Genomic DNA, 17,239 nt, shown 5'->3' on the forward strand with positions numbered 1-17,239 from the left:
TTTCCAGCCACGAAACATAGTCATGGGATTTCCCACCTAGTGACTGCTTCGCTTAGTGCAGGGGTCAGCAACCTGCAGCTCTGGAGCCGCATGTGGCTCTTTCACCCCTCTGCTGCGGCTCCTTGTCATTCAAAATATGCGTCACAACCGCCAATGTGTGACATCTGCTGGCACGCGATATATTGAACTTTTCAACCCCCGATAGGCCAACCATAGATAAATCCAAGAAAATAAAAGTTTCAGAAGAAAAGAGAACATTTAATTCAACTACATATGCTAGTTTTGTGGCCGCTCAAGAAATAGTTAGGCACGGGAAGGGTTTTGTGGCTCCCGGTGTTTTCTTTTTTTGTGGGAAATGGGTCCAAATGGCTGTTTGAGTGTTTAAGGTTGCAGACCCCTGGTTTAGTAGCAGACTTGCTAGTTACGATCAGGGTCATTAGCTGAGGGCTTTCTGTATTTATTTGGTTTGTGCAATTCACTGTGAACAATGAGAATCATATTCCTTTTTGTCTCAAAGGTGTTTTTTGAAAAGGCAATTGGACTATTTTTTATTGAGGAAGAAGAAGAGGTTTCGCTTCTTCAGATGAAGCTTCTTGGATGAGAACCGAAATGCCTTCTTCTTCCTCAATAAAAACAGTCCAGTTGCCTTTTAAAAAAGCACCTTTGAGACAACTATGACCTGGAGGACTGAGAATCTCCATAGACATATTCCTTTTTGGAAGAGAGGTACTCAAAGGGAACTTTTATTGTGTTCATTATCTATTAAAAGTGGAGTATGGTTTGCCTTTATAGAACTGAAGATTATGTAATCTTGTATATAGATATGGAGGAATTTCCATTGGAGGGAAACTTCCAATACTGCATATTACCGGAGATCAAATTGTTGATTTTATGAAGGACGTTGGTCGAATGATGAATATAACAGGGGTAAGAAAGAACTCTTGCATCTGCTTTGTCACTTGATTGTCATCAAAACTAACAATTTCTTTAGTATTTGTAACACTAAAATATAAACAAGGAATTCTGAATCTTCGTTTTCTGCCGTCTAGGGTGAAAGAACAAGGATTGCGGCTAAAGAAATATCAGCTTTTCTTAAATATATGGAAACTGAACACAATATTAAGGTATTTTAATACTTAGTTTCCTAAAATCTTGCATTACTCGATCACTGAACAATAAGTGATCAATAAGGCCCTGTTGCGAACCGGTAGTAAAGGTAGGGAGAACCCACCCCTGCTCTACATGCACATTAATGCATTGCTGCTGTTATTCAAACCAAAAAAAGAAGAAAAAAGAAAGTTTGATTTCTGCCTATTTAAATATAAAAATTGAGTAAAGACAGAGAGAAAGGAAAAAAGCTGGGAAGAAGTTCCAGCTTTCCTTGAATTCCAAGGAACAAGCAAATGCTAAATAGGAACAAGAGGGAAAAAAATTGAAAGCATGAAACTATCAGCTCTGATTTGTTATGGGGGGAAAAACCCAGAGTACTAGTGTGCATATAATAATAAATAAAGTAGATATGAAAACTGTTCAGTTTCTGTCACTAGCAGCATGAGCCGTTAGGCAACATGCGCCAACCTGTTGCTTGTTCCTGATAAAATCAGAATTTTAAAGGATTCTGACTTGGCTGAAGTGTGTAATCTTCTCCATTGTTCTTCCAGGTGTGGTTTAACAATAAAGGCTGGCATGCGATGGTCAGTTTTCTCAACGTAGCCAACAATGCAATTCTGAGAGCCAATCTACAACAAAATAAGGATCCAGAAGAATATGGAATAACCGCTATTAACCATCCACTGAACCTCACTAAGGATCAGTTGTCTGAAATCACTGTGTAGGTAACATTTGTTTGCTTTATAAATTCTAATTCACTCCAATTGCAGTTTTAATTCTATTCTTCCTACTCCCTCCCTTATATGTAGCAGGTCTGGACACCACAGTTTAAAGCTTAGAAAAATATGTCTTACTCCTTACCAGCACTGATGATGTTACCTGATATTAGAAGGATATTAGAAGGAAAATCCATGTGGTTCAGGTCCAAGCCAGGAATAAAATAAAATGGCTGATTAGAAAGAAAGTTTAATGATGAACAGAACCACACCCAAAAACAGTGTGCAGTTCTGGGTTAGCTGAACAATTAGCTAGATGAGTGCCAGGATTTTTATACAGGTCCTAAAATGCTGCTGGGGGGGGGGATTGGGCAATGAAGGGGCTTTATTTATTTATTTGTTGCATTTCTATGCAGCCCAACTCCCAAGGGACTCTTGTGTTCTGAAAGGGTGTTGGGCAATTCCTATTGTGGCTATTGACTTTCGTCCTGTGCTGGATCTTGGTTGAGGGGCTGCTGTACTAATCCTACCATTCTGCTTTTGTTAGCTGCCAAACTTTGCTGCAAGGAGTTTCGAAATATCCTGTCTTGAATGGATTTTTGCCTGCAATATTTGCTTTTCTTATGAATGGAGCCATCTAGCTAGTTGGCTTCCTCTTTCAATAAGCTCTTTATCTCCTTAAATGCTGGCATCTGCTGCGGGCTATTAAGAAAGGCTGCTTTCTGCCTCTAAAAACATGTTTCTCCATTTCTCCTTTAGGGAAATATAATATTCTGCCTTTTTTTTAAATATTTCCCAAACTATTTCATTCTTCTGTGGAGGGGGCTTCCCACACTGGTTTGGTAAGGAAATGTCTGCAAGAAAACAAGCAGGCTCAGAGAGCACCAAGGACCCCTCATTCAACCCGGAGCTATAAATATTCTTTATTAGTAAAAATATGTCTTGTCGGCAAGCTAAAAATATTTATACAATAGTACTTTAAAAGTGCATATTGAACATCACACAAAATTGGACCCTTACAATAAACAATCTTAAGCTAGTTATATTAACTGCTATATTTATACACAGTTTACAATAAATGAATGAATGATGGGAAATGTATGATTGCCTCTGCAACAGCAGCCCAGTATTTCTTTTACCAAGTCACAACCGGTTCAGATTCCTTTCTCCACCAGTAAAATCAAGCAGGAGAAAAGTTCAACAATGCAGCCATAGTAAAAGTTTAGCACTAGTAGATTCTGTCAGAACCATAGGAGAACTGGGACTGTTGTCTTCAGTGGTGGGTGTACAATCAACCATGTCTAATGTCAACCTTGTGGTGAAATGTGAACCTAACGAGAAGTAACTTTTGCGGCTTTTGGTTCTGGCTTATTGGCTGTCCTTGACATGTCGCACTACAGGCTGACCACCTCAATAGATGCGGTTGTTTCCATCTGTGTGATCTTTGCCATGTCTTTCATCCCAGCAAGCTTTGTCTTATATCTGATCCAAGAACAAGTGACAAAAGCCAAGCATCTCCAGTTTGTCAGTGGTGTGAGCCTTTTTGTTTACTGGTTCACCAACTTCCTTTGGGACATAGTGAGTTATTTTGCTTCCCTTTATATACTTTTTCAACCAGATGCTACTCACCAGTAGCATCTGGTTGACAATAATCATGCTGTTGGCAATTACGGTGTATGTAACTTTCCACAAGTTTTTCTTTTTGCCATCTTTTTTTTTTTTTAATATAACATTGTTTTCAAAAGATCAAGTAAGACAGAACAAGCTAATCTCTCTTTATTTATTTTACTAAAAGCTGTCTTTCTGGATAGCTCTTCAATTTAATACTTACTGTATTTTTCTTTTCCTCTGCGCCAGGTGAATTATATAATGAGTGCTGGCTTAGTGGTGGCAATATTCATGAGTTTCAAAAAGAAAGCATACACATCACCAACCAATCTTCCTGCACTTATAATATTGCTATTGTTATATGGGTAAGTTATATAGATGTCTTATTAAATATGAAACAAATGAAACAAATATGAAATGAAAACAAATATTAAAGTACATATTTCAATAAACCTTTTTTTTTTTTATCATATTACATCAATTCTGCAAAACTCTACAGTTTGCCTGCTTATTTCCTAGAATAATTCAAAGTTTGGTTAATTACTTATAAAAACATTACAAATAGTTCTCACTTAACCTTCTGCAATGGGGGGAACCGGCAACTTGGTGCCTGTGCCGGACTTATATCAATTCTGCTCCGATCGTTAAAGGAACCTCCGTGGGTTATTAAGTAATCACATGACTATTGTACTACTGTATTATTGTAATGGTCGCTGAAGAAGGCAGTTGGTAATAATTGTGTAATGCATCATCTTCTTACCTATCTGTGTTTACTCTATAATACCCCTCTTCATGCTTCCCAAGCTTTGTAAAGTTTCACAGAACTCAACTCTCTCCCCACTCCTTTTTAGTCACTTTGTGAAACCATTGGGTGAGAATGGGATTAGGTATACTGATGATACCCAGCAGTGGTAGGTCTCAAAATTTTGTACTACCGGATCTGTGGGCGTGGCTTGGTGGGCGTGGCATGGCTTGGTGGGCATGGCAGGGGAAGGTTACTGTAAAATCTCCATTCCCTCCCCACTCCAGGGAAAGGATACTGTAAAATCTCCATTCCTTCCCCACTCCAGGGAAAGGATACTGTAAAGGATTCATGGCGAAATCCGGCCATGAATGGTCTGAATGAGTTTTAATGTTTTTAATGTTTTTTAATTTTTCAATGTCTTTTTATAATGATTTTTTAAATGTATTGTGAGCCGCCCTGAGTCTTCGGAGAGGGGCGGCATATAAATTAAATTAATTAAATTAAATTAAATTAAATTAAATTAAATTAAATAATTAAATTAAATTAAATTAAATTAAATTAAATTAAATTAAATTAAATTAAATTAAATTAAATTAAATTAAATTAAAATCTCCATTCCCTCCCCCACTCCAGGGGAAGGTTACTGCAAAAATCCCCATTTCCCCCCAGTCAGCTGGGACTCGGGAGGCAGAGAATAGATGGGGTGGGGCCAGGCAGAGGCGGTATTTACCGGTTCTCCAAACTACTCAAAATTTCCGCTACCGGTTCTCCAGAACTGGTCAGAACCTGCTGAATAAGGCTTTACAACATTCTCTGGGCGGTCAAGCTTAATACAAAATTCCAGTTTATTTAGAAGCTACACTGAATATTGTGATACAGGACAGGTAGTTATGGGAGCATTTTGCTCCAGGGTATGACATTACTACTTAGCAAGATGCATTAATTCTTAGTTTCTATAGGTAGTTCAAGGTATTACTTGTCATCCATAAAACTCTTCATGGCACAGTGCTGGGTCATTTGCTATTTGTCTCTAATTATTTGTGCCCATGCTACACAATCTGCGAGGGTTGGCATGCTCTGGATACTTTCTATTAAACAGTGTCATCTGATGGGATCCAAAAAGTGGGCTTTCTCTGCGCTGTAACCTGTGGAATAACAGGATAGGGGAGGGGAGGGGAGGATACTTTATTGTCGCTTTGAATGTACACTAATTGGCATACATTAAAATAAATTTTAATACAGCTCTCAAAAGGTCACCACCTCTAATATACACTACATAAACATGACAAAATAAATAAACAAATAAATAAATACAAAGTTATGTATATACCCACATATATTATATGACACACAGAAACAACACAGTCTAGTCCAGATGAATACATGTACATGGCGAGAAAACTGAATCAGATAACCAGATAACCCTAATTCTACCTATTTTTGATAAAGTCTTGAAGACCAGGCTCTTTCCTCCAGCATTGGCTCAGTAAATTAGGTGAGCTGGCTTCAAGTAATGTATGTGGCCAGTTGATTATAAGCTCTGTTAGTTATGGATATATGAGCTGCTTTTGGTGTGACATGCTCTTATATTGTTGATATTTTAACTGGCTGCTAGCTAGCTGCCCAAAGTCACATAACAAATGAGCAACCACATAAATTGAATAAGTTTACAAATAAAGGAATAAACAACCCTTTTTGTAAAGTTTCTGCTCTTTTGAATGGTTTCAAATGTTCCTTTTCAGCTGGCCTAAATAATAAACGGGCACTGAAAGGATGAATCTTTATGCAGACAAATAACAAAATGGCTTTTTTTGTTTTATTAAAACAAAAGTCTGTAACAACATGGCCATATTTCATTCATCATTGAACCAGTTTATTGTTTATTATACCACCCTTGGGGAGCAGGGCCTATGACTATATTTTGATTAATTGGATTATACCATTTTTGTTTCTCATTGTTCTGTATACAGATGGGCCATAATTCCTATGATGTACCCTGCATCCCGCTATTTTAGCATCCCCAGCACTGCCTATGTTGTCTTGTCTTGCATTAATCTCTTCATTGGTATTAACACCAGTGCGATTACATTTATTCTGGACCTCTTTGAAAATAATGCGGTGAGTGATTTTTCTTAGGCTCAATTGTAATGAGAGTACCATACATTAGCTATGCTCCATTATGTCAAGACATGGTTCAATATACTGTATGCTTCATAAGCTTTAAGAGATAATGAAAGTTTAAAAGGAGCAGCTGCTGCAATGGAAAATATCAGAAAACATTTGATATTCACGAACCTTTGCACTGTGTCTAAATGTTCCAGCATAAGATAATCAGATATTATGGAAAATTATACAGAGATGTTGCAAAATGAGGAAATCTCTTTTATACGTTCCATCATGTTCCTTTTCTCAGGAAAAAAAAAACACTTCTGCTATCCAGATTTCCTGAATTCCTACTGTTACATCTTCACATTAAAATATGTTATTAATCAGGATATATAATCTTGTGAATTCGAGCAAGACTAGCATCTGTGTTTCTTTTTCAGCCTCTCCTAGAATTCAACAAAACATTAAAAAAAATATTTTTGATCTTTCCTCATTTCTGCTTGGGTCGTGGACTCCTTGACCTAGCCATAAACCAAGCTGTGATTGATGTCTATGCACGTTTTGGTAAGTACCAAACGATGGGAGATTGTTCTAGGATGCTCTATATTGAAGTCAGTCATGAACTGCTACTGGGATGAATCTTCTGCACTTTATCCATGCTTTGATCAAAGAGGGAAAACATTTTCACTCAGCCCTCAGCCTTTCCTGTATAACTATCTGCTATGAACCCTGTTGCTGCCTCTATCTCAGAGAGAATCCCATCATCCTGTTAGACTTAGAATAACTTTATTGTCACTTTGAATGTACACTAATTGGCATATATTAAAATGAAATTTTGTTGCATACAGCTCTCAAAGGGTCACCCACCTCCAGTATACACTACATAAACATGACAAAATAAATAAATGAATACAAAATTATGCATATACCCACATATATTATATTATACTGTGAGAAACAACACAGTCTAGTTCAGATGTATACATGTGCATGGTGAGAGAAACGAATCTTGCGAGTTTACCAGACGGATGGCATGGGGAACAAAGTTGTTACAGAATCTGGTAGTTCTGCTAGAAATACTTCGAAACCTCCTCCCAGTGGGGAGCAACATAAGCAGTATCCTGAATGACAGGAAGCGAGCATCCTTAGACCTATAATCTTCTCAGCTGTCCTTACCACTCCCTGAATGGACTTTCTCTCTGAGGCACTGTTGATTATTCCCCAACTGTGTTTGTTTTTTTCTTGTAGAAAAAACAAAAGTGGGAAGTCCCCACAACCAGCCATTCTACAGGATGAGTGATCAAATTGCCCCTTGGAGCAAATAGTGCCAAGGGGAGGGGTTAGGGAAGAAATTCTGGGAGATGAAGCTGGCCATAGCATTATTTCCCCTCAATGGGAAATGACTTGTCAGCAACTCTGAATGAAATATTGCAAAACTGTGCTTGGATGTTTCCTGAATTATTTAGAGAGAGACATGTGAGATCTGTAGCGTTATTAACCTGGCATATTTGCCCAACTACTTTCATACGTGCAATCATAACAACATATACAAGAGGCCTTTAATATTGACTATCAAACATTCTTGACATTTGATACCTTCAAATAGAAAGAGATGGTAGAATATCAGAGGCTTGCTTAAGTGTACCGCTTTATTCTTCTTCCCCACAGGGCTGTCAGCTGAGGGTAGTGCAATTAAATGTTTTTCTTTCCCTAGCTTAAAGATGCATTAACATCCTCATCAACTTAATCCCTATCTAGATTAAGAAATAAAATATTCAAGGCTAGCTCCAGAAAGACCCTTTTCTTGGGTTTCCACCTCCCCCCATGTTAATTTCCTTTCCTGCAGTCGATGAGTTGGCACAAAATTATGCTGGCGTACTCTGCCTTCATTGCTGAGTGTGATTCTGCCTCAGTAATGAGGCCACCGACTGGCACTGTCTTCATAGATTCACACAGGATAACTTAAAGAAAGCGACCAATTTCTCTAGTGTCCCTTGCCAGAGGGGAAAAACAACCACCAATTGTCCTCCCTAGAAGAAGAGGCGAATCTTTATTTTTATTTATTAAACTGATATGCTGCCCACCTCACTGTTACAGTTATTCTGGGCAATTTACAATACGGCAGAAAGGTAAAAAAAAAAAGCAAAATGATTACAATTAATAGGATTACATAAGAAACTAAGAACTAAGAGAACAAGTCTAATAAAATGAAATGAAAGTGACATAAGGATGGGGATCTCCTCTTCTCCCTATTAACTACCCCAAATGTAGGGGGGCCCTATCAGGAGCCCAAGTGAACGGGCAAAGCCAGCTTTTAAGGGTATTCTGGAAGGCCAGTAGTGGGGTGGGGGGTGGGGGTGGGCAGGTCTCAGCTCCAGAGGAGAATATTACAGAGGGTGGGGTCATAGCAGAAAAGACTCTTCTTCTGGAGCTGAAAGGTTTTGGCAGACAGGATACAACATAGGGCTCTTCTGCTAGAGCAAGTGGGATGGGCCAATGCCATTGGGGTGAGTCGGTTCCTCAGAGCTTTGACGGATGGATAGACCTAAAATCTGGTTCTGAGATTACTCCGGAACAAGCACCCCTTTGCCTGACAGTATCCAGCCTCAGAGATAAATGCCTGCAGAAGATGTTGCACAATTTGGTTGTCTACACATCTCCTTTTCCAATCTTCTCTCCTGCTTTTGTCCTGGCAGCCTATTCTGGACCACTGGATGCACATTAAAAAGATATCCAGACAGATAAAGAGGAGAATGAGAATAAATGGTTCTTTAAAATCTAACCAGAATGGATCCATCCTCCTGCTTTGGCATCCCTTGTTTAAAAAAAAAATAACACATGCAAATACCAATTTGATATTTTCATATCAAAAACAAAAATCTTTTATCTGATACACCTTGTTGGCACAAAGAAGTATATAAATTTAAATCAGTGGTGTGTGGCAGGCTCTCAGTTCTTGATCTCCAATTGCATGAATTGGATCTGAACAGTTGATGACAGGAGGGGGAAATTCTCTGTTTCTGAAAAACTATATTTTATCGTTGGGCCGTTCAAACTGATTTTTGTTGGTTTCATTCTAAAGGAGAAGAACGTGTCTCGAATCCATTGCGCTGGGATTTTGTTGGAAAATACATGCTAGCTCTGGCAGTGCAGGGTGTGGTCTATTTCATTCTGAATCTTCTTTTACAACACAGTTTCTTGTCTACAAGATGGTACGTGGGAAAACTCCTGGCTTCAGAGGTCTTGTACTGAAATTTGTTTTAGAGAGTTAATAAATATTGTTGGGGTGGGAGGTGCTAGGGCTTACATCTGCCATGAAAATGGGATCCATATAAGCTGCTTTTCAAGGGATGTGGTGGCTCAGTGGCTAAGACGCTGAGCTTGTCGATCGAAGGGTCAGCAGTTCAGCGGCTTGTCGATCGAAGGGTCAGCAGTGCCGCGTAACGGGGTGAGTTTCCCTTACTTGTCTCAGCTTCTGCCAACCTAACAGTTCGAAAGCATGTAAAAAATGCAAGTAGAAAAATAGGGAATACCTTTGGTGGGAAGGTAACAGCGTTCTGTGCACCTTTGGCGTTTAGTCATGCCGGTCACATGACCACAGAGACGTCTTCAGACAACACTGGCTGTTCGGCTTTGAAACTGAGATGAGTACCACCCCCTAGAGTCGGGAATGACTAGCACATATGTGCAAAGGGAACCTTTACCTTTACCTTTACCTTTATCTTTAGGCTGCTTTTCAAGTGCAAGCTGAATAAACTCACTTATTCTGAGTTTTTCAGGTTTTTCAAAAATACTCTGGAGCCTATTATGGAAGAAGATGAGGACGTTGCAGAAGAAAGAAAGCGAATAATGAAAGGAGGTAGCCAAAACTATATTTTGAAATTGCAGGAATTGACTAAGGTAATTTTTCAGGAGTTATTCTAAAATATTTGTCTCCTTTAGCTTTGCCTTGGGAAAAAAAAATTAAGAAATACTTGCTTGTTTGAGGCACTTCAGGGGTGACCTATCAAGAGTTCCTATCAATTCAAGAATGAAATTACCTCCAGCTCTTCAGAGGTGCAGAAGAAAAAATAAATTATAAAAGAAAATACCATGGTTTCAGGGAGAAAAAAAAGAGATTCAGCTTTCAAACAAAGCCAGCATCTCACACAGCCAGGAGGGGAATGCCACTGGAGTCCTATGCCAGTGCCTCGGTGTTATGAAGGCTGGGAAGGATTAAAACAAGATCAAACTAAATCCCTGCAAAATAGAGCTGTTTATTGATAATCACTCCAGCTTGAATACAGATAGGGTTATAGTTTCTCGGGAAACAAGTCTGCAATTTGGGGATTTTTCAGCACTCTGCCTTGTATGTATGTTTGCAGGTATCCCGAGAAAATTAAAACAAAAATGGACTCCCCCCCCCCTCTCTCTCCTCTCTCTCTCTCTCTGTGTATGTGTATACTGGTATTTCATTCAATTGTGTCTAATTCTCAGAGATTGCTTAGATCAGCCCAGCAGTTTTCTTGCCAAAGTTTTTTTAGAGGTGGTTTACCATTGCCTCCTTCCTAGGGCTGAGAAAGAGTGACTGGTCCAAGGCAACTCAGTTGGCTTTGCATCTATGGCAGGACTCACACTGTCCTGGTTTCTAGCCTGATGCCTTAACCACTACACCACTGGCTCTATTTATATAAATATATCATTGCATATATTATATGAAAATCAATATTCTGGAAGACATACAGTATCTGTTATAATTTGTTACGTAAGCTGTATATAAAATAACACATGTCTGTAGGGTTTTTTTAATCTTGACTTTTTATTACAGGTAGTCCTCGACTTACAACCACAATGGATCCTGCCCATTAAGGTCATAAGTTGTGCAATTGTAAAGCGAATCAACCATGTGACTGATCAGATTTTACAACTTTTTTTGTGGCATTTGTTCAGTGAACGTCATGGTTGTTAAACAAACCAATTGTTCATCATGGGGCCAGATTTGCTGAAAACTAGAAGCAGATGCCAGTTTTTGGCAAAAAAAAAAAAAATGTCATAAAAGGCTGTCATGTGATTGCAGGACACTGCAAACAGCTGTAAATGAGACTAGAGGGGGCAGCTGCCAGAACTTTGGTACTGGGTCATAAATACACCTATGGAGATCCATCATAACCAGTCGTAAGTCAAGGACTATCTGTAATAGTGAATAATATGTTTGCATATTATTTTCTATTGTGTTGTGCTAGTTTTCTCCAGTCGGTACAATCCAGATACTTAGGAATACAGTTACTAGTATCTTTCAATTAGCCATGATCATGACAACAGGAACTGGGCAAAAGAACAATAGTCCACAGTATCTGGCGACTGCCTACTTGGAAAAAGCCGCATTTTCCTCTTGAAATAATACATGTCCTTCAACTGTCTTCACATGAGGATTTCTGTTGGAAAAATTCTTATTCCAGATATATGCAGGAAGACGTATAGCAGCAGTAGACAGACTCTGTGTTGGTGTTCGTCCAGGAGAGGTGGGTTATGTCTCAATTATGCAATGCATTTTGAATGATTTCTTTTCCTGTAAAGCTCTAGAAGTAACCAGCATGTCTTAAATTATAATTTAGTGCTTTGGTCTCTTGGGTGTGAATGGTGCTGGTAAGACAACAACGTTCAAAATGCTGACTGGAGATATTAAAGTAACATCAGGAGATGCTGTTGTCATTGGTCATAGGTAAGTCCTGAGAAATATCAGAACAGTTGAGTTCAAAGATCTGCAGATGTTTCTTTATATCTACTAACTGATAATTGCCATCGCATTGCCCTTAACAATAGGTCCTTATTTCCAGTTAGGGATATGGAGAAAATACTTATTACTCTGTATAACGGCTCAGGTTCAAGATCTGAGCGCTCTGCAATTGGGTGAGCTCCCGTTACTTGCTCCAGCTCCTGCCCACCTAGCAGTTTGAAAGCATGCAAGTGCGAGTAGATAAATAGGTACCACTTTGGTGGGAAGGCAACAGCATTCCATGCACCTCCGTGTATGTGATCTTGAAGTTGGCTGTTCTGCCTACACAGATATGAGTCTACAGCGAGGATTTGAAACGTTACAGTGGATAGGAATATCATTTTAAAATTTAGCGTGTACTCAACTTCGTATTGTTTGCAAAGGATATAATTCGGTGCAGATGGAAGAACAAAGTTCTGTATCCGCATTATTTACAGAAGGTGTATGTTTAGCTGTCTTATTTCATCACGTGGTAGAAGTGAATAATACTTTAATCTGTATTTTTATTTTAATGTAAGTCCATTTTGAATAATCAGTCAAGCTTTAACGGACAGGGATTTAACTTGATTTATTCTAATCAATAACTTAATGTATTACTTTAATCTATTAATTACAAGGTTTTATTTAATAAATTATTGTTATACTTTAGCTGGATATTTTTTCTCTCTAAAACTACTCTGCTGATTAAATCTGGCTCTGTAAAGATTTTTCTTTTCTTTTTTTCTTTTATCACTTTCCCTTTTTCTAGCATATTGACCCAAATCTGGGATGTTCACCAAAACATGGGCTATTGCCCACAATTCGATGCTATTGATGAACTTCTGACAGGAAGGGAACATTTGCTTCTCTATGCCCGTCTGCGTGGTGTCCCAGAAGCTGAAGTTGAGAGGGTAGGAATGATGATTCTTTATTTTCTGTGCGTGTTTTGGGCTACATCTAATGATACCTACACAAAAAAGATGGCTCCTGCTAGAACAATAGATCGTATTGATTCACATTAAACTTTTAAAGAAAAAATACAGTGTAAATTGCACTGTCTTTTGACTCTGCACACTGCACTGCTATTGTTTCTATTTCTACGTAGCAGTCTTGCACATGGTGAAATCAAACTACAAAACAGGTTCTTCAGTTTACAGAGTGTATTTTCAAATGTGCACACATGAAACTTAAAGTAGTGGAATTGTTCTTGCTTAAACTGGCAATACATTTCAGTTAGAGTAAAAATCTCGTACATGGATATGTATACTACAAATAAAAATTATGAATCTCACAGTGTGAAGTGCACGGGCTGAAGTCCTTCAGCACTCATTGCAAGATGGTAAAACCCTTCTCAGAGGCTGAGTTCTCATTAAGCCATCATGTGGTTTGCCTGTGGTTAGCTAAGCATGATCATGAAACTCCCCACCATTTCTGGCTTGGTGGGTGGATTAACAACTTTTTCAGATAGCGGGCACCATTACATGGTATCCTGGGTGTCCAAAATAAAAGACATAAATCATTTCAAAGCCCATTAGATTTTGGCAATCTTATCCCTAAAATCATGTGTGAGATGCATATCTGTATGAATATCATTTGGAAGTCCTCCAAAGTTAGTTCTAGTTTTCAGCTCCAGCTTCATTCTAGTCCCTTCTACTATGACTTTCTCCTCTTCCATTTCCCTTTGGCTCCTTTTCCTCTGGAATATTACCAGAACATGATATTAATTCAACATGTATATAAGGCGTACCAGAGATTGATAATACTAAAGGACATGAGCTTCCCATTGAAGCATCCTTTATGACTACTTTCCCTAATCTGATGTCCTCCAGATTATGACCATCCTTCGTGGAAATAATTGTAGTTTTGATACTAGATTGGGGTAGGCCATTTGGTGAGAGTCCCAATTATAAATCCGTATAACGGACTGAATTAAAACCACAATATTTTACATTGATGAGCTTGTCAATCAGAAAGGTCAGTGGTTCAAATCCCTAGTACAGGTCTCCTGTGTGAGCAGGGGGTTGGACTAGATGACCTCCAAGGTCCCTTCCAACTCTGTTACTGATCTTGATTTCTTTTTCCACAGGTGGCAGAGTGGGGAATTCAGAAACTTGGTCTGTCGCAAAATGCAGATCAGTTGGCAGGAACGTACAGTGGTGGCACCAAGCGGAAACTTTCCACTGCTATTGCACTGATAGGTTGCCCTCCCTTAGTCCTGCTAGTAAGTAGCTTTGTGACAAGGTAACTATTAGTTGCCAAAACAGCTCTGGAAAACTGAGGAAGAAATTCACTTCAATAATTTTTGGGACCCAAAGCTTTATCCAACCACTATAGGTCAGGCGCAAAGAATCAGGACCACACATTAATTTCTAGGTGTGATGATTTATTGCTCATGCTTATCCACATGCAATCAGCACTAATAGGCACTAAATAAAGGTCAACAGAATTCAAGAGTGGATGGACCTAAATCGTACGAATGTATCAACTCTAGGCTGATTCTGCTCTTAACTCCACCCTTAGACTTTGCCTGTCCTTTCCCTACACCAGAGGTCTTCAAATTTTGCAACTATGCTGGCTGGAGAATTCTGGGAATTGAAGTCCACAAGTCTTAAAGCTGCCATGTTTGGGGACCCCTGCCCTACACCATAGTTACTTTTGGTTTGGAAAAGCTCTTTGCAGAATCTGCTAATAGTCTGTCTTTCCTTTTCTACTCAACGAACACTGCTAAGCTAGATCACGCTATTTTAGACAATTCTTATTGCTGAGGTACACCTTTTCTTCTGAAAGATGAGACACATAGCATCTAGACCTTGAAAAAGTTACGTTTTAGCACACACAAGAGTAAGCCTGTAAAACGCCAAAGGAGGAAATTGTGTTGGATATGTTCATTGCCTTGAGTTATTTGTAAAAATAATAAAGGTGGGATACAAATAAATAACCGGAACTCTGAGAATATTACTTTTTTTTACAAGGGAGGGACTGCTTCACCATCTATTCTTGAGAAAACTTATTAGTTGGCTATATTCCTGTTCTCATAGGATGAACCAACTACGGGAATGGACCCTCAGTCCCGACGCTTCTTATGGAACTCAATCTTCAGTGTGATCAGAGATGGAAGAGCTGTGGTTCTTACCTCCCACAGGTAATGTAAGACCTGCTCCCATCAAGATAAATTGAATTGTATATCCTGGTTAACACTCACAGCGCATTCAGATGCTTTTCCTCCACTTCAGATTTTAGCTGGGAAACTCCCATGTCAAGGAAAAGCCTACCTTTCCCCTTCACTTTCTTAAGGCAAGGAGAATCCTCAGCCCCTTGATTCTGCCCTTCCTTTAAGGAATTACTGTCTCCTGGCATTTTATCCTCACAGCAAGCCTGCTGAGATAGAATAAGCTGGGAGATAATGGCTGGTTCAGGTCATTGAATTAGCTTCATAGAGGAACGGGGGAATTGAACTCGTTTGTCTGGGCCCATCCCAGTGTGCATTACAATAATACTCTACTATCTCCTTATTTTACTTTTTTAAAATTACAATTTTGTGTCCCGATAATAATGTTTAATTATTCCCACCTGCACTATAAATCTTTAGATTTTAGGTTTTGCTAAAATGGCTTCAGAGAGGTCCACAAATTATACAGTGACAGCAATTTATTTCAGTTTGTTTAAATTGGGAACGTACTCACTCTACACTTGTTTTTAATCCATTGTAGGAGGCAGCAGAGAAAAGATTATCTTCATATCACTTGAGGGTATCAGAAAATTGGTCTAGTAGCAACCCCCAAAGCTTTGGGAAATGGCTGCCTCATACTTGGAGAATACAAGTGTTTCAGTCTTAGCAAATGCCTTGACTGTCCTCTAGATTAGAACAGGGGTCTCCAACCTTGGCAACTTTAAGCCTGGAGGACTTCAACTCCTCCAGGCTTAAAGCTGGCTGGGGAATTCTGGGAGTTGAAGTCCTCCAGGCTTAAAGTTGCCAAGGTTGGAGACCCCTGCTCTAGAAGTCTTGCAGGTGACTTGCACCTGCTTTTTATTTGCCATGATTTTTTTTTAAAAAAAAAACAGCTTTGCAGAACAAAACATCGAGAAAGAATGGTGATGGTTAAACATGAGAATGCTCCAAATGAAAGACAACAGCATATAAATTCTATGAGATAGTGTGAATGTATAGCAAAAGCTTGTTAAAAAGCTTTGTAAATGCTAAAACGTGAATAAAATAAAATGTAAAGATTGATGACTGCCAGCATTACCAATTCTTTATCCCCATAGGGGATCAATCTGTTGAAATCAGATTCTTGTTTTGTATGTTAAATGTAAAGTGCAACGTGTTTTTCATTTTACAAGCATGGAAGAATGTGAGGCGCTCTGTACACGCATAGCTATCATGGCTAAAGGCACCTTCAAATGTCTGGGCACCATCCAGGATCTCAAATACAAGTAAGCTGAAGATTGGTATCTCCTGTTCATGGTTAAGGATTTATGAAAGGATGTAATTTAATAATTATGTGCTTCCTTTATGAAGTTTCTCATAAAATAAATGTGAATATTACTGCACAAGCTTATAACTTAATGAACCATGGATATCTTACAGATATGGAGATGGTTACATTGTTACAATGAAAATCAAGGCGCCTAAACTTGGCTTACTTCCAGATCTCAACCAAATAGAACAATTCATGTGCCACAACTTTCCAAGAGGGATACAGAGAGAAAAGCACTATAACATGCTGCAGTACCAAATATGTACCTACTCACTGGCCAAGATCTTTAGGTTGATTCTCTCCAACAAAGAGAACCTAAATATTGAAGAATACTCTATCTCACAAACTACTCTAGATCAGGTAAATTAAGTTATTCTGAAAATGGAAATCTTCCACAGCCCAACTACAGAAACTATTTCAGTACTATATATTAGAAACGGGGGCAATTCAGTTTCCCACTTTGGTGCAGAAGTTCATTTATTTAAAAGTGCAGTTGAGTCACATCCAGTGGGACAATTGACATTTCAGCAAGCACTTATCTTTTAAACATTTTTTGTAGTTGCAGAGGAATTTCATGATAATCATGGTTTGGTTTGGTTTCAGATTTTTCTGTCTCTGTAGAATAGTGATCCATTGCTGCTTATACCCCCTTGGTATGGATTTAATGCAGATTTATAAAGGCAAGGAGTGTTGCGGTCCTGCCCCTAAGGAGGTACATCCTGTGGCACCCAGAAGAAGGCCT

General features: G+C 38.8%; 1 protein-coding gene across 1 annotated transcript in view; it reads left to right on the forward strand.

Annotated features, from left to right (window-relative positions):
* The window catches only part of ABCA4 (ATP binding cassette subfamily A member 4), a 120,639-nt gene that overhangs the window by 101,086 nt on the left and 2,314 nt on the right, over positions 1-17,239 (forward strand). Inside the window, exons 34-49 of the mRNA XM_087890693.1 lie at positions 822-927; positions 1,050-1,124; positions 1,662-1,831; positions 3,227-3,404; positions 3,684-3,799; positions 6,150-6,297; positions 6,726-6,849; positions 9,368-9,497; positions 10,065-10,185; positions 11,724-11,786; positions 11,880-11,986; positions 12,789-12,930; positions 14,106-14,240; positions 15,058-15,161; positions 16,361-16,453; positions 16,608-16,857. Of these exons, the coding sequence (XP_087746819.1) occupies positions 822-927; positions 1,050-1,124; positions 1,662-1,831; positions 3,227-3,404; positions 3,684-3,799; positions 6,150-6,297; positions 6,726-6,849; positions 9,368-9,497; positions 10,065-10,185; positions 11,724-11,786; positions 11,880-11,986; positions 12,789-12,930; positions 14,106-14,240; positions 15,058-15,161; positions 16,361-16,453; positions 16,608-16,857 (2,062 nt within the window). The remainder of the gene's footprint in view (positions 1-821; positions 928-1,049; positions 1,125-1,661; positions 1,832-3,226; positions 3,405-3,683; positions 3,800-6,149; positions 6,298-6,725; positions 6,850-9,367; positions 9,498-10,064; positions 10,186-11,723; positions 11,787-11,879; positions 11,987-12,788; positions 12,931-14,105; positions 14,241-15,057; positions 15,162-16,360; positions 16,454-16,607; positions 16,858-17,239) is intronic.

This window comes from Pantherophis guttatus, chromosome 3 (genome assembly GCF_059756535.1).
Source record: "Pantherophis guttatus breed Tessera chromosome 3, ASM5975653v1, whole genome shotgun sequence".
NCBI lineage: Eukaryota > Metazoa > Chordata > Lepidosauria > Squamata > Colubridae > Pantherophis > Pantherophis guttatus.